Genomic DNA, 20,008 nt, shown 5'->3' on the forward strand with positions numbered 1-20,008 from the left:
TCAATAGTACAGATACACACATTGATCAACAAGATCAACCAGCATGAGAGAGTCATAGAGATGTACAGCACGTAAACACAGACCATTCGGTCCAAATTGTCCATGCCGGCCAGATATCTAGTTCTACCTGCCAGCACCCGGCCCATATTCCTCCAAACTCTTCCTATTCATATAACCATCCAGATAATTGTACAGTCTCCAGCCTACCACTTCATCTGGCACCATTCCACACATGCACCACCCTCTGTGAAAATGCTGCCCTTTAGGTCTCTCTTATATCTTTCCCTTCTCATGCTAAACCTATGCCCTTGAGTTCTGGACTCCCCCACCCTAGGGAAAATACCTTGTCTATTTACCCTATCCATGCCCCTCATGATTTTATAAACCTCTAAGGTCATCCCTCAGCCTCCGACATCCCAGGGAAAACAGCCCTAGCCTTTTCAAATCTCTCCCTACAGCTCAAATCCTCCAACCCTGGCAACATCTTTGCTAATTTTTTCTGAACCCTTTCCAAGATTGCACTAATGCCAAGACTTTCCTGGAAACATGCACACTATGATGGTGCATCTACTACCAACCCTTCTGTATTCAGACTGAAGTATTGAGAATAGTGCATTTACTTTGTATGCAAATCATTCACCTAGATGGTGAAAACAGACTAACATGACATGGACACTACAAGACTACATTTGTGAAATTAGAATCTTCTCATTAACTTTTAAATTGGCCACACAAGATTGACAGGCATACATTCTGTCTTTATGTGAAACACGCATTATAAATGATAAAATCATACAATGTGTAAAGAGGCCACTCAGCCCATTAAGTCTGCACCACCCTTCCGAAGACCACGCCACTCAGATCCCTATCCTAACCCTGCAACCCCAAATTTCCCACGGCCAATCCATCTAACCTGCACATCTTTGTGAGAGGCAACCAGACCACCCAGAGGAAACCAATGCAGACACCAGGAGAACATGCAAACTCCACGCAGTCACCCAAGACCAGAATTGAGCCTGGTTCTTTTGCACTGTGAGGCGACAATGCTAACCACTGAGCCAACACGTGGGCTCCTGCCTTTGATTTCCTATTCTTCTTTCTTAAATAGCTAAACTAATGGCACTGTTGGAAGCAAAGTAGTATAGGCAGAAAATAATAAAGAAAGTTGACAGGAAGTGCTACAGATGCAACGTTGTTAATATATGGGGACTACTTTTGTAAGCTTGCCCCAAGGAAAGTTGATTTTTTTTAAAGCCCAATGATTAAAGACAGAAGACCTATTTTATAGGATTCCTGCTTCCTTCAATTTGCTCATAGATTTGTTGGATTTCAGGGAGTGTGGGCGTGGCATGAGGTGAATGAATAGAGTTGGGACAAACTGGGAGATGAACCTGGCCTTGTTTCCCTGGGACAACAATGCCCAGTGAAACCTCATGTTACAGCTTTCCCACCAATGCCACTAACCAGAGGGTCTTCAGGGTCCTATGTGTAAGCCAAAGACTGGAAGCTGATTTTTTTTTTTAAATGCTGAGCAAACACACTGGGTGATCAAAGGGAAATTTTGTGGCCTCAATTTTATAATTAAAAGGCCATTCCTACTGCTCACCATTTTTTCCAGGCTGGGATGGGTGGTGGGTTGTGACCTGGCACATGTTTCAAATGACAATACCTTTGCTATTTAAATGCTTGTCTAAATACAACTGCCCCTTAGGTTACTATTTTCACTGGGGTGGGTTCCTGAAGCCTTTGAGAAGCAAATCAGGTAGGCAGAAAACAGGATATTTCAACAAATGAGTTGAAACATTCTTGCGAACATTAATTGTCATAATTAGTTTCAAATGTTAAAGATGCCATTAATGTAGTAACGTGGCCCTCCATTCAGCCATTTTTTGTTGATACAGTTGTGACACTCCTATAATGTAGAGGGAATGTTTATGCAGTTGTAAACTGTTAGCCCTGCTTGTTGAAAGATTTCAGTGCTTTTAACTTTATCTTTCTTTGGAATTTATTTTAAAAGCCTGTTTATTACCTTTTTCCAGTGGTCCAATGTCCACTCTTGCCTCTCTCATATATCCAAAAAACCATTAGAGTTTTCTTTTATAATACTAGCTAGTTTAATGTTATATTTCATCCTCTCCCCCCTTATTGCCTCTGGTTTCCCACTAACCTTCACCACATTGTTTGCTTTTGCTCTGTCAACCACGAACACAGCACTGATCCCTGTGGAATCCCACTGGTCATGCACTGCTGACCTGAAAAGAACCCGTTACCTCCACTTGCTGTTTCCTGCTGATGTGCCAATTCTCTATTCATTCTAACATGATGTCCAACAACATGGGCACTTATCTTATGACTTAATCTGTTGTAAGGTACCCTGTTGAGTGCCTTCTGGAAGTGCAAATACCACACTGGTTCCCCTCTATCTAGTCTGTTTGGGACTTCTTTGAAAAATTGTAATAATTTAGTCAGACATGATTTCCCTTTCATGAATCCGTGCTGACACTGCTTGATTAGATTATGATTGCCCAAACATTATGCTATTACTTCCTTAATAATTAATTCTAGTACTTTTCCAACAATCCTGACTATTTTTCTATAAAATGGTCCTTATTAGTCTTATTAACCTTATTAACCTTATTAGTCACCTCACCTATGTGCATTTTCCATTGCTGCAACTTCTGCCAGGGCAGCTAAACTGAAGAATGCTGGGATTGCAGATGCTGTTTGTACTTCTGGAGAAATGCTACATGCCTGTTGAGTTTCTGAATGACTATAGTTGACTCCACCAACAGAAATGTCTGTCTTTAATGGCTGTTTTTTCTTTTCCTGTTTACAATGTATCTTCTCCTTTGTCAGATCTGCAGAAAGTGAAATGCAATTAGGAAATGGGGAACTTTAAAAGAGAAGAAAACCAAAAACTGTAGACTCACTTCAAAAGTGAATTACTTTCATTGCTTTAGTCATTCATTTCTATATATCCATTTTTGACAGAGGAATGTTGACTAACCTGGAGGTCTCTCATTATTGTATAATCTGCCAATTGCAGAAAACACATGCGGTGTTTGGTCTGTTCATGACCTGTTTTTGTAGGCAACTATCTCACTTCTCATGATTCCCTATACACGAGAGATCAAAAAACCACATACAGCAAAAAAAACATGCACCTTTTTTTGATGGTAATTATTTCTCCATCTCAGAGTAAAGTGTAACACTGTCTTAGAGTTTCTAAGTATGGTCACAGAGTAGTACACCAACACTGCAGCCTATTATAAACAAATCCAAAATAATCGCAGATGCTGGAAAATCGTCAGAAGAGTTCTGAGAAAGAGTAACCAGACTCAAAATGTGAACTCTGATTTCCCTCTACAGATGCTGCCAGACCTGCTGAACTTTCCAGCAATTTCTATTTTTGTCTCTGCAACTTATCAATTCTACTTGCTGATGCTATTTTTGTAGGATTCTGCAGATAGGGTTCATTCTGAAGTATTTTATTTACCGTGAGACTTCCTCAGCAATTTATTAACTTAAACAGGGTCTATTTAAATATTTTGAGAAGTAAGTGCATTTATCTAGCTTAAGAACATGTTTAAAAAATTACCATCTAGGAGCAAAGATTTGCCCAGATTAATGTGTAAGCTCATGGAGGGCAGAAAGCACGATGCTGAGCTGGTAATCCATAGGTCTGATTGTAGCAATCTGTGGACTAGCAGGGGACCAAATGACCATGACAGCTCTCAGATTGTTGAAAATCACCTGATATCTCATGAAGATCCTTCAGGGATGGGAACCTGCCATTACTGTTCAATGGTATATCCTGTGCCATATTTCAAGTGTTATTGGAAAGTTACATAGATTAAGTAGAGTTGATTCAGTTTAGATGGAAACCTCAGATTTATTCAATAGCTCAGGCTACAACTTGCTGTTACAAACAACAATGAATACAACTCTTTTCTGCTGGACTGCAGATGGCAGTTGGTCATGTGTTTCATTCTGCTTCCTGACTCATTAGCATATTCAGCCCTCTAATAACAGAGATTCCTTCCTCAACCCTGCCATCCAAGATAAAGTGGCATGTACTAAGAATGAAAATTTACATATATTTGAGTAGTTGCAATGCTATTTACACAGAAACAACAATTGAAAAATGGATGCATTTAACAGTCGGTTTAACAACGAGGTGACTTGACAACTCTCTGGATGGCGCAACCTTCCAGAGATTTAGACTTTACACTTGGGTGTTCAAGTTATGAATGAGTTGAAATCGCTCCCAGTAGTTGGACCGTTCTGTATCATCTGTCCTTTGTAGAGAAGCTTATGAAAAAAAACACATTTAACCACAAGTCCATCAGGAAGTGGTCAGCACGTAGTGTCCTTGAGACCCTTTGGGAAAAGGAGAGGGCGGATCCTGTCGAGCGGTTCCCTGAGCAGACTGTCAAAGCCATTTGGCAGAATTCCTCATCGCCAGAACTTTCCAACAAGCACCAAGACATGGCTTGGCTGGTGTTGAGAAGGGCTCTGCCTGTGAGATCCTTTATGCACGCCTGGACTCTCAGCCGCATCGCACGCTGCCCTCAAAGCGGCTGCAGGGGGGGGGAAATGAGACTGTCACACACCTCCTTCTGGAATGTGCCAACGCAGGAGTCTGGAGAGGAATGCAGTGGGGTTTGTCGAGGTTCGTCCCGAGCAGCGCCCCGACGCGGGACTCCGTGCTCTACGGTCTGTTCCTCGGGACGCACACCGAGACGAACATCCACTGTGTCTGGAGGATCATCAACTCGGTGAAGGACGCTCTCTGGGCAGTCCGAAACCTGTTAATCTTCCAGCTGAAGGAGTTGACCCCGACTGAGTGTTGCAGACTGGCACATTCCAAGGTCCAGGACTATGTGTCGAGGGACGCGCTGAAGCTTGGGGCAGCTGCCGCCAAGGCACGGTGGGGAAAGACTACCGTGTAACATCTGCCTGCCTAAAGAAGAACAGGGGGCCCGCGCAGTCATTTGGGCTCTGCTGAGGCCTCAGCTAAATATATGGACATATGATTGATAAACGTACAGACCTGCATATAAAAATGATAAATTCTGATCTATGTAAATGGTTACGTATGTATGGCATGACTAACTGTACAGACCATCAAATTATTTTATGAATAAAGTATATTTTTGAAATTAAAAAAAAAAGAAATCTTGCACTTGCGTTGCCTGGCATCCTGTTGTGAGGAGGCAACGTCACTATCTCAGAGGTTAAGGAGGTGGTGGGCGGGCGCCTCCTCATCACCGATGTCATGTACAAGAACGCTTCCCTGAGACTGATTAATGTGTACCCCCTAAGAAAGAGGGAACGGTTGGCTGTCCTGCAGCAGCTTCCACTGTTGCTGGCTACGTCCAGACTGGTTATTCCGGCTGGAGACTTCAACTGTATCATTGATGCAGATGGGGGGGGGGAGAGACACCTGCAGATGGAGCGCAGCGCAGTTACACCTGGTCACGGGCAGACAGGTCTATCTGCTCAAGGATAGATTACCTGTTTGTGTCTGAAACGCTCTCGGCCAGATCCACTGATATCAAACTGGTGTTCTTCTCTGACCACTGCCTCCTGCTGGCCGACTGTCACCTACAGGACGAGCAGCGGGCTGGTAAGGGAACGTGGAAGCTGAACACAAAGCTATTGACACCAGGAAACATTGAGGAGCTCAAGAGGGACTACGCAGATTGGAGAACTGTGAAGGCCCTCTGAGTTCCCAGTGGACTGGTGGGAAACGGTAAAAGGGAACATCAAGACGTTCTTCATCTTCAAAGGTGTTCAGGGGGCGGGGAAAACTGTCCCAGCTCCAGGAAAGTATGCAGAACTTGCACCTGCTGCAGACGATGGGGGTGGATGTCACGGAGGACCTCAAGGAGGTGAAGGGCCAGCAAGCCTCGCTCTTTGCTTCGGAGGCCTCCAGGATAATCTTCCGGTCCAGGGTCCGCTCGGTGGAGCAGGACGAGACGTGCTCACGTTTCTTCTTCCAGAAGGTGCACAAAGAGAGCTCTGTGCTCAGCAGCCTGAAGGAAGAAGATGGCTCGATAACGTCATCTCAGACTGACATCATGAGGATCAGCAAATCCTTCTATGCCAGTCTGTATGACGCGAAGCCAACCGACAGCGCGGCCTCCCAGTCGTTCCTGTCCTCTATCATGGAGAACTTAGACGACAGAACACGAGAGAGGCTGGACCAGCCGCTATCTCTGGATGAGCTGACCAAGGCCCTCGAGTCCTACGAAAAGAATAAAACTCCCAGAAGCGACGGCATACTGGCCGAGCTCTATTCCGCTCTGTGGGACTTGATTGGCCAGGATCTGCTGGAGGAGTATGTCAGTATGCTTCAGGCAGGTAGCATGAGTAAATCCACGGGGAAAGACATCATCACCCTCATCTACAAGCGGAAGGGGGAGAGGGAGGAACTCAAAAATTGGAGACCAATCTCACTGTTGAACGCGGATTACAAAATTTTGTCAAAGGTAATCGCCAACCGGGTCAGGTCTGCTCTGGGGTCGGTGATTCACCCTGACCAAACCTGTGCTGTTCCGGGCAGGAAGATCGCTGAGAGTCTCGCACTCCTCAGGGATACGATCGCCTACGTGCAGGACAGAGGGTTGGACACCTGCCTGATCAGCCTGGACCAGGAGAAAGCATTTGACAGGATATCACACAGGTATATGAGAGATGTTCTCTCTAAAATGGGCTTTGGGGGAGGAATCTGCAATTGGATCAGACTGCTCTATACCAACATTGTCAGTGCAGTCGCAATCAATGGGTGGGAATCAGATAGCTTCCCAGTCAGATCTGGAATCAGGCAGGGCTGCCCTCTCTCGCCTGCCTTGTTTGTGTGCTGCATAGAACCATTTACCGAGTCCATCAGGAAGGATGCAAGCCTGAGAGGGGTGACTATTCCTGGCAGCGGGGGCCTGCATGCTAAGGCCTCCCTGTACATGGATGACGTCACTGTTTTCTGCTCGGATCCGCTGTCTGTGCGCAGAATCATGTGCATATGTGACCAGTTCGAATGGGCCTCGGGGGCCAAGGTAAACTGAGGCAAGAGCGAGGCCATGCTCTTTGGGTACTGGGCCGACCAATCCTCGATCCCCTTCACCGTCAGGACCGACCACCTGAAGGTGCTGGGCATTTGGTTCGGGGGGGGGCTAGGGTGTGCGCCAAGTCTTGGAAGGAGTGTATCAGCAAAGTGGGGTAGAAACTGGGCAGATGGAAGCTACGGTCGCTCTCCATCGCGGGAAAAAAACCTGGTCATCAGGTGTGAGGCACTGTCAGTCAGTGTTGCTATATGTGGCACAGGTCTGGCCTATTCCCAGAACCTGTGCCGTCGCAGTCACCTGGGCCATCTTCCATTTTATATGGAGGTCAAAGATGGATCGGGTCCGAAGGGACTCGAAGTATAAAGATCTGGGCAAGGGGGGAACAAACATACTCAATGCCACCCTCACCCTGATGGCCACCTTCGTGTGTGGCTGCATCAAGCTGTGCGTGGATCCCCGGTACGCAAACACCAAGTGCCACTACTTACTGAGGTTCTGCCTGTCCCCGGTGTTGCGAAGGGTGGGCCTGGCCTTGCTGCTGCAGAACGCTCCAAATAGTTGGACTGTTCTGTATCACCTGTCCTTCAGGGAGAAATTTATGAACAAAAACACCTTTGACCACAAGTCCATCAGGAAGTGGTCAGCAGTACCCTTGAGACCCTTCGGGAAAAGGAGAGGGCGGATTCTGTCGAGTGGTTCCCTGAGCAGACTGTCAAAGTCATTTGGCAGAATGCCTCATCGCCAGAACTTTCCAACAAGCACCAAGACATGGCTTGGCTGGTGGTGAGAAGGGCTCTGCCTTTGAGATCCTTTATGCAAGCCCAGACTCTGCCGCACTGCATGCTGCCCTTGAAGCGGCTGCGGGGGGGGACGAGACTGTCACACACCTCCTTCTGGAATGTGCCTATGCAGAGGAGGTCTGGAGAGGAATGCAGTGGTGTTTGTCGAGGTTCGTCCCGAGCAGCTCCGTGACACGGGACTCTGTGCTCTACGGTCTATTTCCCGGGACGCACACCGAGAACATCAACTGTGCCTGGAGGATCATTAACTCGGTCAAAGATGCTCTCTGGGCGGTCCGAAACCTGTTGATCTTCCAGCTGAAGGAGCTGACCCCGACTGAGTGTTGCGGACTGGCACATTCTAAGGTCCAGGACTATGTGTTGAGGGACGCGCTGAAGCCTGGGGCAGCTGCTGCCAAGGCGCGGTGGGAAAAGACCACTGTGTAACATCTGCCTGCCTAAAGAAGAACAGGGGGCCCACGCAGTAAGTGGGCTCTGCTGAAGCCTCAGCTAAATATATGGATGGTAAACATACAGACCTGTACATATGAATGATTAATTCCAATCTCTGTATGTAAAGAAATGCAAGGTGCGCCTATGAATGGCACCACTAATTGTACAGATTATCAAAATATGTTATGAGTAAAGTATATTTGTGAAATTAAAAAAATCTTGCATGTTGATTGTTATCATAATGTATACCTTCCTCACATTCATTATCCAAGCAAATCTTTTAATGCATTTTGCATATATTTGGATTTGCGTACAGTTCCGAATTGGCTTCTGCTCCTTCTTTATCTCACCCCCTTTGATGTTGTGATTTTAATTAATCAAATGCATTGCACATTTTGGGAACCTCTAAATATCTCCTGTATAATTCTGAACTTCTGTCAAACTACAGATTCAACATGTGGATCATGCACCGTCTTCATTTTCTCTTGTTTTGTGAAAGGTTTGCCCTCTGTATCTCTGAGAATCTGGGACAAGGTATGGCTTGAAAGGGTTATTCTAACCGGGTTTTCCAACATGACCTCTGATAGTTATGGCACGCCCATATCCAAAGGAAGAACATAGTAACATACCCTACACTTTATAATGAGTGCTTTGAGAATGTGAACCATTCATTGACCGAGCTGGCTGGTTCTAGGATAATATGATGAGGTGGTCATTTGGTTTATCCTCCATTTAGCACATATGATCTTGAAAAAGTCTGCCTTTTTCAATGTAGCTCATTGTCAGATATGATCTCTCCAGGTGTACCGAACAGTGTGAATACTTGCACTCGTTGTGTCCACAATGGACATGCTTGAAATGTCCTTTAACTGACAGGCAATTAGAATTTTAAAAAATAGCTGGCAACGAGGAGAACATTATTAACCATGGTGAATAAGTCAATTTCGGGCTGAAGGTTCCTCCACTTTGAAACTTCATTGTGGTCAGTCATGTATTTGCTTCTACTTTTGCAGGTTTCTGGCCCACTCCCTGTTGTTGCTGCTACAATGATACGCATGGTTTTTCAGTGGTCATTGCCTTAGGGTACCCTCTGGTTGTATCTTTGGAAGCAGATTTCTTGCATTGGCAAACCCAGTGTCTTTTTGCACTTTCCACACTGTCCAACTATAATGGTTTCATTTTCTTTTTCTCCCATCCTTTAGCAATGTTGCGACTTTCCTTTTTCTCCAAGAGGTCTTTTTGGAAAGCTCCGATAGATGTTGAAGTTTTAACCAACTCTATTATTCACTCAAGACGGTTCAGCCTCTGAATAATCACAGACCTTGCCCTTGTCAGTGCATCCACTGATAAAATGGTCAATTGATTATTGTGCCTTTAATTTACCAAATCAATGTACAATTGGTTGTAGTACAAACAGAAAAACATTTATTTTAAATTAAGTCCCCATTCACCTATTTACCTCAAGTCCAATCTCTAGCAGTATCATTTTCCACTTTTACAAGTTGATGCCCATGTGGTCATGTGTATCAGAAATAGTGCTGAGGTGATCATGCCCCCCAGTGTGTAATAAAATGTGAAAATCGCAAACTACTTTCTGATTTACTGTGATCTTCCACAAGCTTTGCTACACCAGTAGCTCACTCACAGAAGTGACATTTGAGCATATGAAAGAAATGAATCTGCATTGCTCACCCACTACTTAACTATTAAACATGCTAGAGAAAGGTAGGGCTTTGCACATTCAGATGTAAGTGGATTGTTAACGATGTGCTAAGCTTTAATTACTGTTGAACAAACTGAAAATGTAGGTTCACAATATGCAGTTCCAATCTTTAATATTTCACACAAGCTGAGGATACCATGAAGGACCCTCCTCCTCAAACTCTCCCCTCTCGTAGGTGTGGTGATCCTCAGGTTAAACCTCCATCAGTCAACTCTCACTAATGAGAGAGCAGCTCAATGGTTCAGTTGGACAATGGAGATTTTACTGTCATTGTTGGAGAATTTAAAAATAAATCTTTGAACTTTTCTTCTGACATCTCTTTCTCAATATTTCACTTTCTGTTAATGATTTTTATACTGAATTCAATTTTCTAATTTATTTTTCCTGGCTTGTAGTCTGCTTGTCTCAGGAAAGATTTTTCAATCTGATTGGTCTGTTTTGGTTACCTTACTCACAGACTCCAGATCCCCTGTAGAGGGCTTGGCACTGGAAATGGTATCTAAGTAAGGGAACTGTTACTCAAAAACTCTCAAAGTGAATGGTAAACTACATTCCTACACAACTGATCACAAAATCGGACCATTTTCCACTTACCCCCTGCAGGTGACAAGCGGCCATCAGCTGTTCGGATTAAATGTGTTATTTTTGTTTTTCTAGCCTTGCGCTTTTGGCTGCCAACGAGAGGTTCTTGTGTAACAGCTGTCAGTGGGCTGCTTGGAACCAATGCAGTATGGTCTACTTTCTCTGCATGTTCCTCAATGTTTGAATCTGGTGGTGCTATGGCTGAAATGCAAGAAACAATTAAGTCAAAATTCACCATTCTAACAGTATCCATTCACATAAAGTAAGACTCTTCAGTTAGCTTGCTTGCAGAATACTGCTGTCATTTATTGACCCAGCTTCCCATTCCCAGGTATGCATACAGTGGTTATGTTTCTTTCATTGATGCAAGTCTGTCACTTGCTACTTATTTATAGAGCACCTTGCACCACTATTCTATATCACTAATACATCTTTCTTGGTGTACAATTTAACCCTCCCAGAGGTGGTGAGAAAATATTTAAACAAATTAGCCAATGATGAGACACTCACCCTTTTCTTACCCCATCATCAATTAATCTCTGGGCAATCCTCTCAGCCTACTAACTCTTATCCTGGAGGAGAAAACAGAACTTACCTTCCCATTGCTGGATTTCATAGGAGCAGATTTCAACCAATGGTTTTTGGGACTCAGAAGCTGCCAGTCTCTGTTTGAATGGCAGCTTCTACTGTCCTAGGACACCATTATCAAGGCCTGTGATAGGCTCATAAACATGGTTATGCTCTGCATCCTCTTAACAAGCTGTGGCACATGATGAGTCATGTTTACTGAAGTGGAGATGGAGAGTTAATTAAAAATGGGAAATTTGCACCCTTAATGTCTACAGTTGAATAAATGGCTTGATCTAAAAAAGGTACACTTGAAATTCATGTTAAAAGAAAATTCAGTTAACTGACTAAATGTCTTTCAAGTATAACCTCATTATCCAATTCAATCACTATAAAATATTGATGTCAGGAACTTATAGACTTTTTTTTCCTAGCTTCCAGTCAATAGTTAACCCTTCTAACCCAAATACAGAAGTAAAGGATTATTACAGCCCCGAAATGTATAAAATGAAACAGGAAGCCATAGATAGTCTGTACAACATCAGTGACATAATGGATGACAGAATGCACGTAACTAGCTGCGTGGTTAGAACGTGCCTTAATCTTAGCACTGCCAGCATTTAAAGACAAATACACATCATATTGGCTCTAAGAACTTAATATAATACATCATGTTTGAAGCACATTCCAAATTTCACCAACAGATAGGGAGAAATGTGATCACTTTTATACTTCGGACTTTACTTGGTCACTGCGACTGAGGTGCTGAATGATTGAACAGAGCATGGTTCAAAGATTTGCCATGATGTTTTATGGTTAATTAATTATGTCTTTCTGGATTAATTAGAATATTAGAAATGGTTAAATGATCATTGTTGTGAATTACTGAGGATGCAAGATTTGAGTCTTTTAAAAATGCCATATCTGTTTTTTTAGTAAAGGCTGCATATTTACATTCTAGCCATAACATGGAAATCAAAGGATCTTAGGCAGCAAATGTTTTATTATTAGCTCACTGAAAGTGGAGAAAACTCAGATTAAATTTCAACAAAATTTTATCTCGTCTGGTCTATTTTATTCACACAGGGGAGGTATTATAATCCCTATTTGCAATACCTAGACACTTAGCAAGGTCTATTAATGTTAAGAGTGTTTTATTGTATGAATATCACTGCAGTAATCCATTGACTAGCCTTTACACTTGGAAGTTAGTTTAAACTCTTTCACAGTTAGTTAAATTTATGATTACGGCAATCTAAAGAGATTAACTGGATATCATTACCATGGATTTAATTATATTCCAACAAGTTACCATGCCACAATATTCAACCCAACAGTCTCATTGGGGCACTTCGGCCATTATGTACAAATTTACATGCATGCGTGACATCCTCTGGGAACAATTAAGGCGTTTTATGTGCTGATTTCCATCCATGCTTCACAATGTGAACATCTGCAGTTATAGCACTTACACAGAAGCTAGATCATACCGGAACAATGAAAGAGTTCAAGAGCTGAGGCCACCTCTTCCCTTACCTCACTCTACATCAAAAAACATCAGTTCCACCATGGAGCAAAAATGAACCTTTATTAGTACCTTTATCAGTTAAATGATGTGTCCCCTTTTGGTGTTTACACTTGCTGACTATTTTCTGAGATGGAGATGATCCTAAAAAAAATAAATAAAAAATACATAAAAAAGAAAATGCTGGTTTGCACCAAACGGGTTCCTAATTCCAACAGAATAATGGTAATTCCACAATCTGTTCTTGCAAATGGAAAACTAAAATACAGCTATGCCTCACACAATTTAACCCAATGTTTCTGTGTTGGCACACTGGTCACTTTCAAAGGACAGTATAACTGCTGAAGGAAATGGGGGAGATAATGATGACAGCAGTAACAGCTGCTGTAAGGCGTAAATATACTAATTTACTTAACGTTGAATATGTCTCAAGAAAGGCAAAAATCAAGTGCTCTGACTACATCAACTGCCACAGAAGAAAATCTGGCACTATCTGTACCTAAGTACTAAGTTCAAATACATTCTTGTTCCTGTGTGGTCAAAGACAAAAATCAATTTTGCACAATGTTGCATTCCAAATGTTCAACAGAAGAAAAGTCTGTTAAGTTCTCCAACCTGAACTCACAAATGTGTAATTAGTCACAAAGTGTTGAGAACAAAATTGTTCATCACTGGACAAATGACAAACAATTCATTCAGAACAATAACAGGTCACTCCATCAGATAGTCACATAAAAGAAAACACTTTTATATCAGTTATGAGGTGGCTAATACTTGCCATTTGAAAAACACACTATGCACTAGCAAATTGAAGGAAAATAGAGTTCATTGATTTTGAATCGGATTTCAAGCTGCCACAAATTCAGGTTTATTGCATTTCTGTCAGCACATACATGGACACAAATGTTAGCTTTGACCTTACAAGAAATTTACTAATTGTGCTTGGGTATTTCCAATGCTCTGTTCAGAGTGTTACCTTGTTTCACTCTCACCCCTCCTTCAAATCTATAACCATTAAATACCTCCTCCAATAATCTCATTCTCTGTTCTTGAAGTCTTTTGCTTCATCTTTAACTTCAGTTCACTTGAATGTATTGCCAACCTTATCTTTACCAAAAAGCCATGTTTGAAATTCTCTAATTAGATTTCTGTTGTAGTCATAGTACAGAAACAACACAAATCAATGTCAAATATAATATCGCTATAACTTTGAAGATAGGGTGTGACAAGATCCCATCTCATTCTCACCAACCTCTTTGTGCAGTTTTGGCACAGTCATCCAAAACACACTCCTTCAAAACCTTTATTTCATTGAATGACAGTGTTTTTTTGTTACACCCTTACCTATTGTATCAAAGTCAGAATATCTTCAGCAGTGGCTTTGATTCTATTCTTCTGGAGACAGGCTTCTAATTCCATGCTTTTCCTCTCAAACACATTGGCACATTAACCTCCACATGTTTGGGGTTAACTTCCATATAGTTATCACACCTACCTCTGCCTTTCCACTCCCTCTCAATCCCAAACTGCTTGTGTTATCAGATCCTGTTTCCATTTCTGTTGAATACCAGGAAGTCTCTGGAACAGGTGGGACTTGAACCCATCTCCAGGTTCTGAGGTAAGGTCACTACAAACATGCCACAAGTGCCCTACGCCATCATTTTTTTCGCTTTCTTTTTACAGAGAACAAGAGGAGCTTGCATATAGAACTGGACATGTTTTTATATCGCCAAATCACTCTTGATTTTTTCTAATTTAATAATTTACATGCAAAGCCTATAAAGGGCAATGCAAAGCATTAGAGATGAGGGGGAAGTAGGGAGAGGGGAAGGGGCTAAACCAAAATGGTGTTGGAGATGAAGCCATCAGCTTTGACTCACATTTTGAATCTCAAACCTCTTTCATTAATTTTATCACCCTCCCTGAAAGTTTTTGATTCGGTCTTGTTTGGGATCCAAATCACATTGTTTGCTGATCTTCCGACCACATAATCTATCCATTACAAAGATTGTCTACTTTGACCTCCACATGTTCACCCATCTCCACTGCTGCCCCCGAAACCCCAAGTCTTTATCATTATCACCATTTTTGACACAAGGATTCAATTTCTCTCCTGGGCAGCCTGTATATTTCACTCACAACTGTGCTGTTTTCCTCCTTTCCCATATCTCACCCATCTGTTAAGTCCCAGTGTGAACAAGCATATCTTCTGTTTTGTAAAAGCTGTGCTTGAAATTCCCTATCAATATCCCTGCAACATCCTTTCCAAATTTAAAACCATGCCTTTTCGGCTAAATCTTTGAACATCCCTGCTTCTCTCTCTTTCTTTGGGTAGGCAAATATTTGTATCCAAGTACATCAGTGTAGAACACATCGAGAATCTCCATGTTGAACAGTGCGAGAAGAAAATAAAAACCAGTTGTTGTATTTTTTCTTTGAAAAGGAGCAGCTTCCAGAAAATAAGTGAAATGTCTAATTTTCGAATATATATGCACAAGCATAAATGTTCTGGAAGGTAGAAACCCGAAATAAAAATAAAATATGCTATAAATACGCAGCAAGTCAGGCTGTGTGGGTAGAGAGAGAACCAGTTTATTATTCAAGTTGGTGACTTGCTAGTATCAACCTCAATTCTGATTCTTCCCCCACAGATGTTGCCTGACCCACTGAACATTCCAAACATGTTATGTAAACAAGTAACCTGACATCAAAGGGGTTTCAGCCTCGAATAGATGGTACATTCACTTCTATACATTCAAAACTAAAATATATCTAGACTACTTTATACTCTCCAGTCCTACCTTTATCACTTTTTTGTTGCTCAGTGGATCCGCTCCTATTCTTTTTCTTTTTTCTTGTCACTGTTGTGTTCTTGCGGTCAAAGGTTACTGGACTGTACTGCGGAAGGCTGTTGAATTTCTTTGCAAACTCCTGCTCTAGATTCCCCAACCTAGAAAGACGACAAGAAAGTTCTCAAGTACATTACTGCCACACGCAAAAACAGAAATTGCTGGTAAAACTCCAAAACAGAGTTCTGCAGAAGGGTCACTGGACCCGAAATGTTATTGCTGATTTCTCTCCACAGGTGCTGCCAGACCCGCTGAAGTTTTCCAGCAATTTGTTTTTGTGTCTGATTTCCAACACCTGCAGTTCTTTTGGTTTTACATTATTTTCATAGCCTTGATCACCCACAGATTTTCAGGATTTCTTCTAGAGCTCCACATCAAACAAGATAAACTGTTTTTGGGAGGGAACGATCAGCACAGAGTGATTATAGAAAACAGTGCACAGGAAATAGTGTGCAAAAGTTGGAAGTTTGGCGCAATAGGAATTCAGTGCAGTTGGAGGAAGGGAGTGTTTGCTACTTTTTGCGTCTGATGAAGTAGTTTGTGTAAGTTTCATAGAATCCCGACATTGTGGAAACAGGCCATTTGGCCCAACAAGTCCACACCAACCCTCCGAAGGGTATCCCACCCAGACCTGTTCCCCTACTCTATTACTCTACATTTACCCATGATTAATGCACCTAACCTACATATCACTAACTTAGCATGGACAATTCATCTGACATGCACATCTTTGGATTGCAGGAGGAAACCAGAGCACCTGCAGCAAACCCACACAGGCATGACAAGAACATGCAAACTCCACACAGACCGTTGCTTGAGGCTGGTATCGAACCAGGGTCTCTGGTCCTGTGAGGCAGCAGTGCTAACCATTGAGCCACTGTGAAGTATTTAAAAACTTATTTGTATAAATAATAAATGTATAAATAATCGGGATTAGGATATGGCAGAACAGACTGTGCCTGGATAGTATTACATGAAAATTAGTAGATGCAGAGGTTAGATTTTAACACATATATAGTGGGTATTTCCATTTGGTTCTTTGGGGCTGAGAGTAACAGAGTTGGAGTACAGAGTGGAAAATCCAGATACTGCTCCCAGTCTGGGATGTTTGCTCCAGACATTATTAAAGATTAAAGCAGCTCAAAGTGACAGCTCACGAACCAGGGTTGGATAATAACTGTCCGTGATGCCGATGAATACCAGGAATGAATTAAAAAACACACTTTGGCCAACTTTTTGGAAAGATGTGGGTTCATAAAGGATTTGGAATGATGATAGTGTATAATGTAAGACAATAAGATAACCAAGAGAGAAAAATAATGAATTTATAGCAAGTGTAATTGCTATCTGTGAGAAAAGCATAACGTTTTTCAGAAGTATACCCAAAATGCAGATATGGCATGTCAAAGCAGAAGACTGTTCATAAAGGAGAGGAAAACAGTAAGTGCAATGTCGAGGGTTCATTATTATGGAGACAGATAATATCTTTTGCAAGCCTGATCAAGAGTCCTCTGTAGTCTGTTTGCCGGTGCCAGGGTGAGTGATGTATAAAACTATTTGAAAGGATATTGGAGGGAAAGGGAAGGAATCAATCATTGTGACCCATATTGGGATCAACACAGATAGAAAAGTAGGCACAAGATCCTGGTTAGACACTACCAGGAACTAGGAGCTAAATTAAAGATCTGGATTATAATCTGGATCATTTTCTCTCTCGAGTGCAAATTGGTGCAAACAAATTAGAGGGGTGAACGTGGCCAGAAAAGCACAATTCCATATCAATGATGCCAGAAATGAGACATAAAGGAACGGCTTTATTAGGATATGTTCCCGCTAAGAGAGGCTGGGATCAGTGTCCTGCCATAAAGGTTAAAGAGTGATCAAAGAACTTTGAACTAGTGAATGGATGAATCGGAAGGCCAGAAGATTGCAAGTAAAGTAGTAGCAATAATGATTTAAAAAAAACCTGAAAGGGAACAGAAAACAATCAGAAACTGTGCTCCAGGCAGTAAAGGCAAAGGGAAAAGTACGAGATATAACATAATTAAACTACGAAAGAGAAATAAGACAGATATGCTTAAAGGCTAGAATTTAAGAACAGATGAGGGTGTGTAACCCAAATAAGTGTCCTTCATACAAAACATGGAGAAATAAGAAACAGACTGAATGAAATACAATTGCAAATTCAACTTGGAGTGTATGACACAAGTCATTTTTAAGGCAGGACTGGGAACTAAACATACCAGGGTGCAGGGTCATTGGAAAGGTAAAGTACATTCTAGAAGTGAAGCAGCAGGGATTTAGAGCTTCTACAATGTGAGGATGTGTCAGATATTGAGACAGTGGAAACTTTATGGGCAGAGTTAATTGAAAAAGATTTAAGAATGTTGAAGGAGTTGTATATAGGTCCCCCCTGGTCACAGCTGTGAAGTGGTAGATTCCATAAACGTAGACATTAACCGAACCCCTGTATCAATAGTAGAGTGACTATAATAGTCACTGGTTCATGTCAGAGGCATGCCATACTAGATTCAGTATGGAATTGTAAGCCATATTTAGTTAACAGCACATAAACATCTACCTAACAATAATCGTATTATGGAAGAAAAACCAAACAGGTCCAATTGCTAATAAAAACAGCCATGGGTGACTAAAAAGATAGGAGACAACAAAGAACAAAAGGAAAAAAAGTATAAAAATGCAAAAAGCAAAACAGCAAATGATGGACAGTAAAGAAAGCAGATAGGAAGGAATACAAATTGGGATTATGAAAATAAACCTATGAGGAATACCAAAGTCAACATAGTTTTATAATTATATTAAGAAAAAGTCAACTTTCAACAGGATTCTCTTTGTAAAATCACATCTTATAGTTGTGGATTTTCCTGCTCCTCAGATGCTGCCTGACCTGCTGTGCTTTTCTAGCACCACTCTAATCTCGAATCTGGTTTCCAGCATCTGCAACCCTTGTTTTTACCTAGTTGTGGTTTACCAATGCCAGTGGATATGTATTAAAAGAACAGTGCTAATAGACAAAATGTAAGAGTTAGAAATGGAATGGTTATTGGCAGGAGTGAGAAACATAATAAAACCATAGGCAGAATTTTCTCATCAATAAATAAATGCTCAACTTTACTCAGTCAGAAGTCACACAACACCAGGTTAACATCCAGCAGGTTTATTTTAAGTCACAAACTTTCAGAGAACTGCTCCTTCATCAGGTGTCGTGTGACTTCTGACTTTATCCACCCCCCAGTCCAAAACCAGCACTTCCACATCAACATTGCTCAGTTATGAAAGGAAAAAAAAAACAGCTAGTGCAACACTTTTCAAATTGATCTTGATGGCAAGATGATGTAAAAGAAATACCCTTGAACAGCAGACATTTCATTCATATGCTTACAATGTCACATAATATAAAGCTGTCAGTCACAGGTAAAAGCATGCACCACAAAGTGGTGTCATAGATATCATCCTTATTTTCAAGGTCCATTGATAATCACATATCAGTGTTAACTCTGTTTTATAATATGACAGCTTGCAAGTCAGACACAAAATACTACTTGCCACACAAATCTATCAGTTAAAACTGAGTGAATGGGAGACAGGCTGGCAGGTTAAATCTCTAACATGAATGGAGGGAAGGCAGAGAAAGAAATTGATTACTTACCCGAGAGCAGAATCATCTTTCTGTTTTAACTTCTTCAACTTCTTGGTTCCACTAGTCCCAATATTTGAAAATGACCAATCGTCCTCCTTCCAACATCCCTCATGGTCAGACGAACCCCCTTTTCCTGAAGCTTTCTTACCTAAAAGCAACGCAAACACATTCCTACATCATTCAGTTATAAAAAAAAACAAATTGCATCTACATTCCACCATACCAAACCATCAGAGTCCTTCAGAACCCAATTCTTACTCCCAGCATTGATCTTGCTCAGGCCCTTTCAAGATAACTTGTCCAAGGTTTACACTGTAAGTAACTGAATAATGTTATGAAACGGAGGTTTAAATTGCCATTACTCCGGTTTATTTGAGACTTCATTAGCAAACCTCTTAAGCCGTGCAATAAAAGGAAGAATATTAGCTACATTTTCTGCCTTGTACTTTTGAACTGCACAGATTCATGAGCCATGCTGTGAGATCTGCAGTTCTCCATTTAGGAAAATCAATCAGTGCTGCAACAATTGACCGTGTTACACACAGCAACTGCCAATTGCCAGATCAGCCATATACACCAGAAACTGGGAGATAAAATGCTCCTACTCTGTGAATCTTGTCCCTTTCTCCCAGCTACAAAGGCGAGCATTAAAATCAGTATACCTTCACCTCCAGTGACTTCTTTGGTAGCTTCTGGATCCCTGAGTTTAGCAAAGCTGACAGTTAAAATCTACATAGGGTGCTCTGCATGTTTGAAGAGGGACAGGATCAATAGTGTCAGTTCCACAAATGTCAGACTACAG

At 41.7% G+C, this 20,008-nt stretch overlaps 1 protein-coding gene across 9 annotated transcripts in view; it reads right to left on the minus strand.

Moving 5' to 3' along the window:
• bbx (BBX high mobility group box domain containing) overlaps positions 1–20,008 on the minus strand; it is a 207,054-nt gene that overhangs the window by 9,492 nt on the left and 177,554 nt on the right. For 8 of the 9 annotated variants that reach the window (XM_072585379.1, XM_072585381.1, XM_072585380.1 and 5 more), the window contains 5 exons: positions 19,216–19,354; positions 15,498–15,646; positions 12,769–12,840; positions 10,617–10,805; positions 2,651–2,858 (listed from right to left, as the gene is read on the minus strand). In XM_072585379.1, the coding sequence (XP_072441480.1) occupies positions 2,651–2,858; positions 10,617–10,805; positions 12,769–12,840; positions 15,498–15,646; positions 19,216–19,354 (757 nt within the window). The remainder of the gene's footprint in view (positions 1–2,650; positions 2,859–10,616; positions 10,806–12,768; positions 12,841–15,497; positions 15,647–19,215; positions 19,355–20,008) is intronic. The other variant, XM_072585384.1, reaches the window with a different exon arrangement.

This window comes from Chiloscyllium punctatum, chromosome 15, assembly GCF_047496795.1.
Source record: "Chiloscyllium punctatum isolate Juve2018m chromosome 15, sChiPun1.3, whole genome shotgun sequence".
Lineage (NCBI taxonomy): Eukaryota > Metazoa > Chordata > Chondrichthyes > Orectolobiformes > Hemiscylliidae > Chiloscyllium > Chiloscyllium punctatum.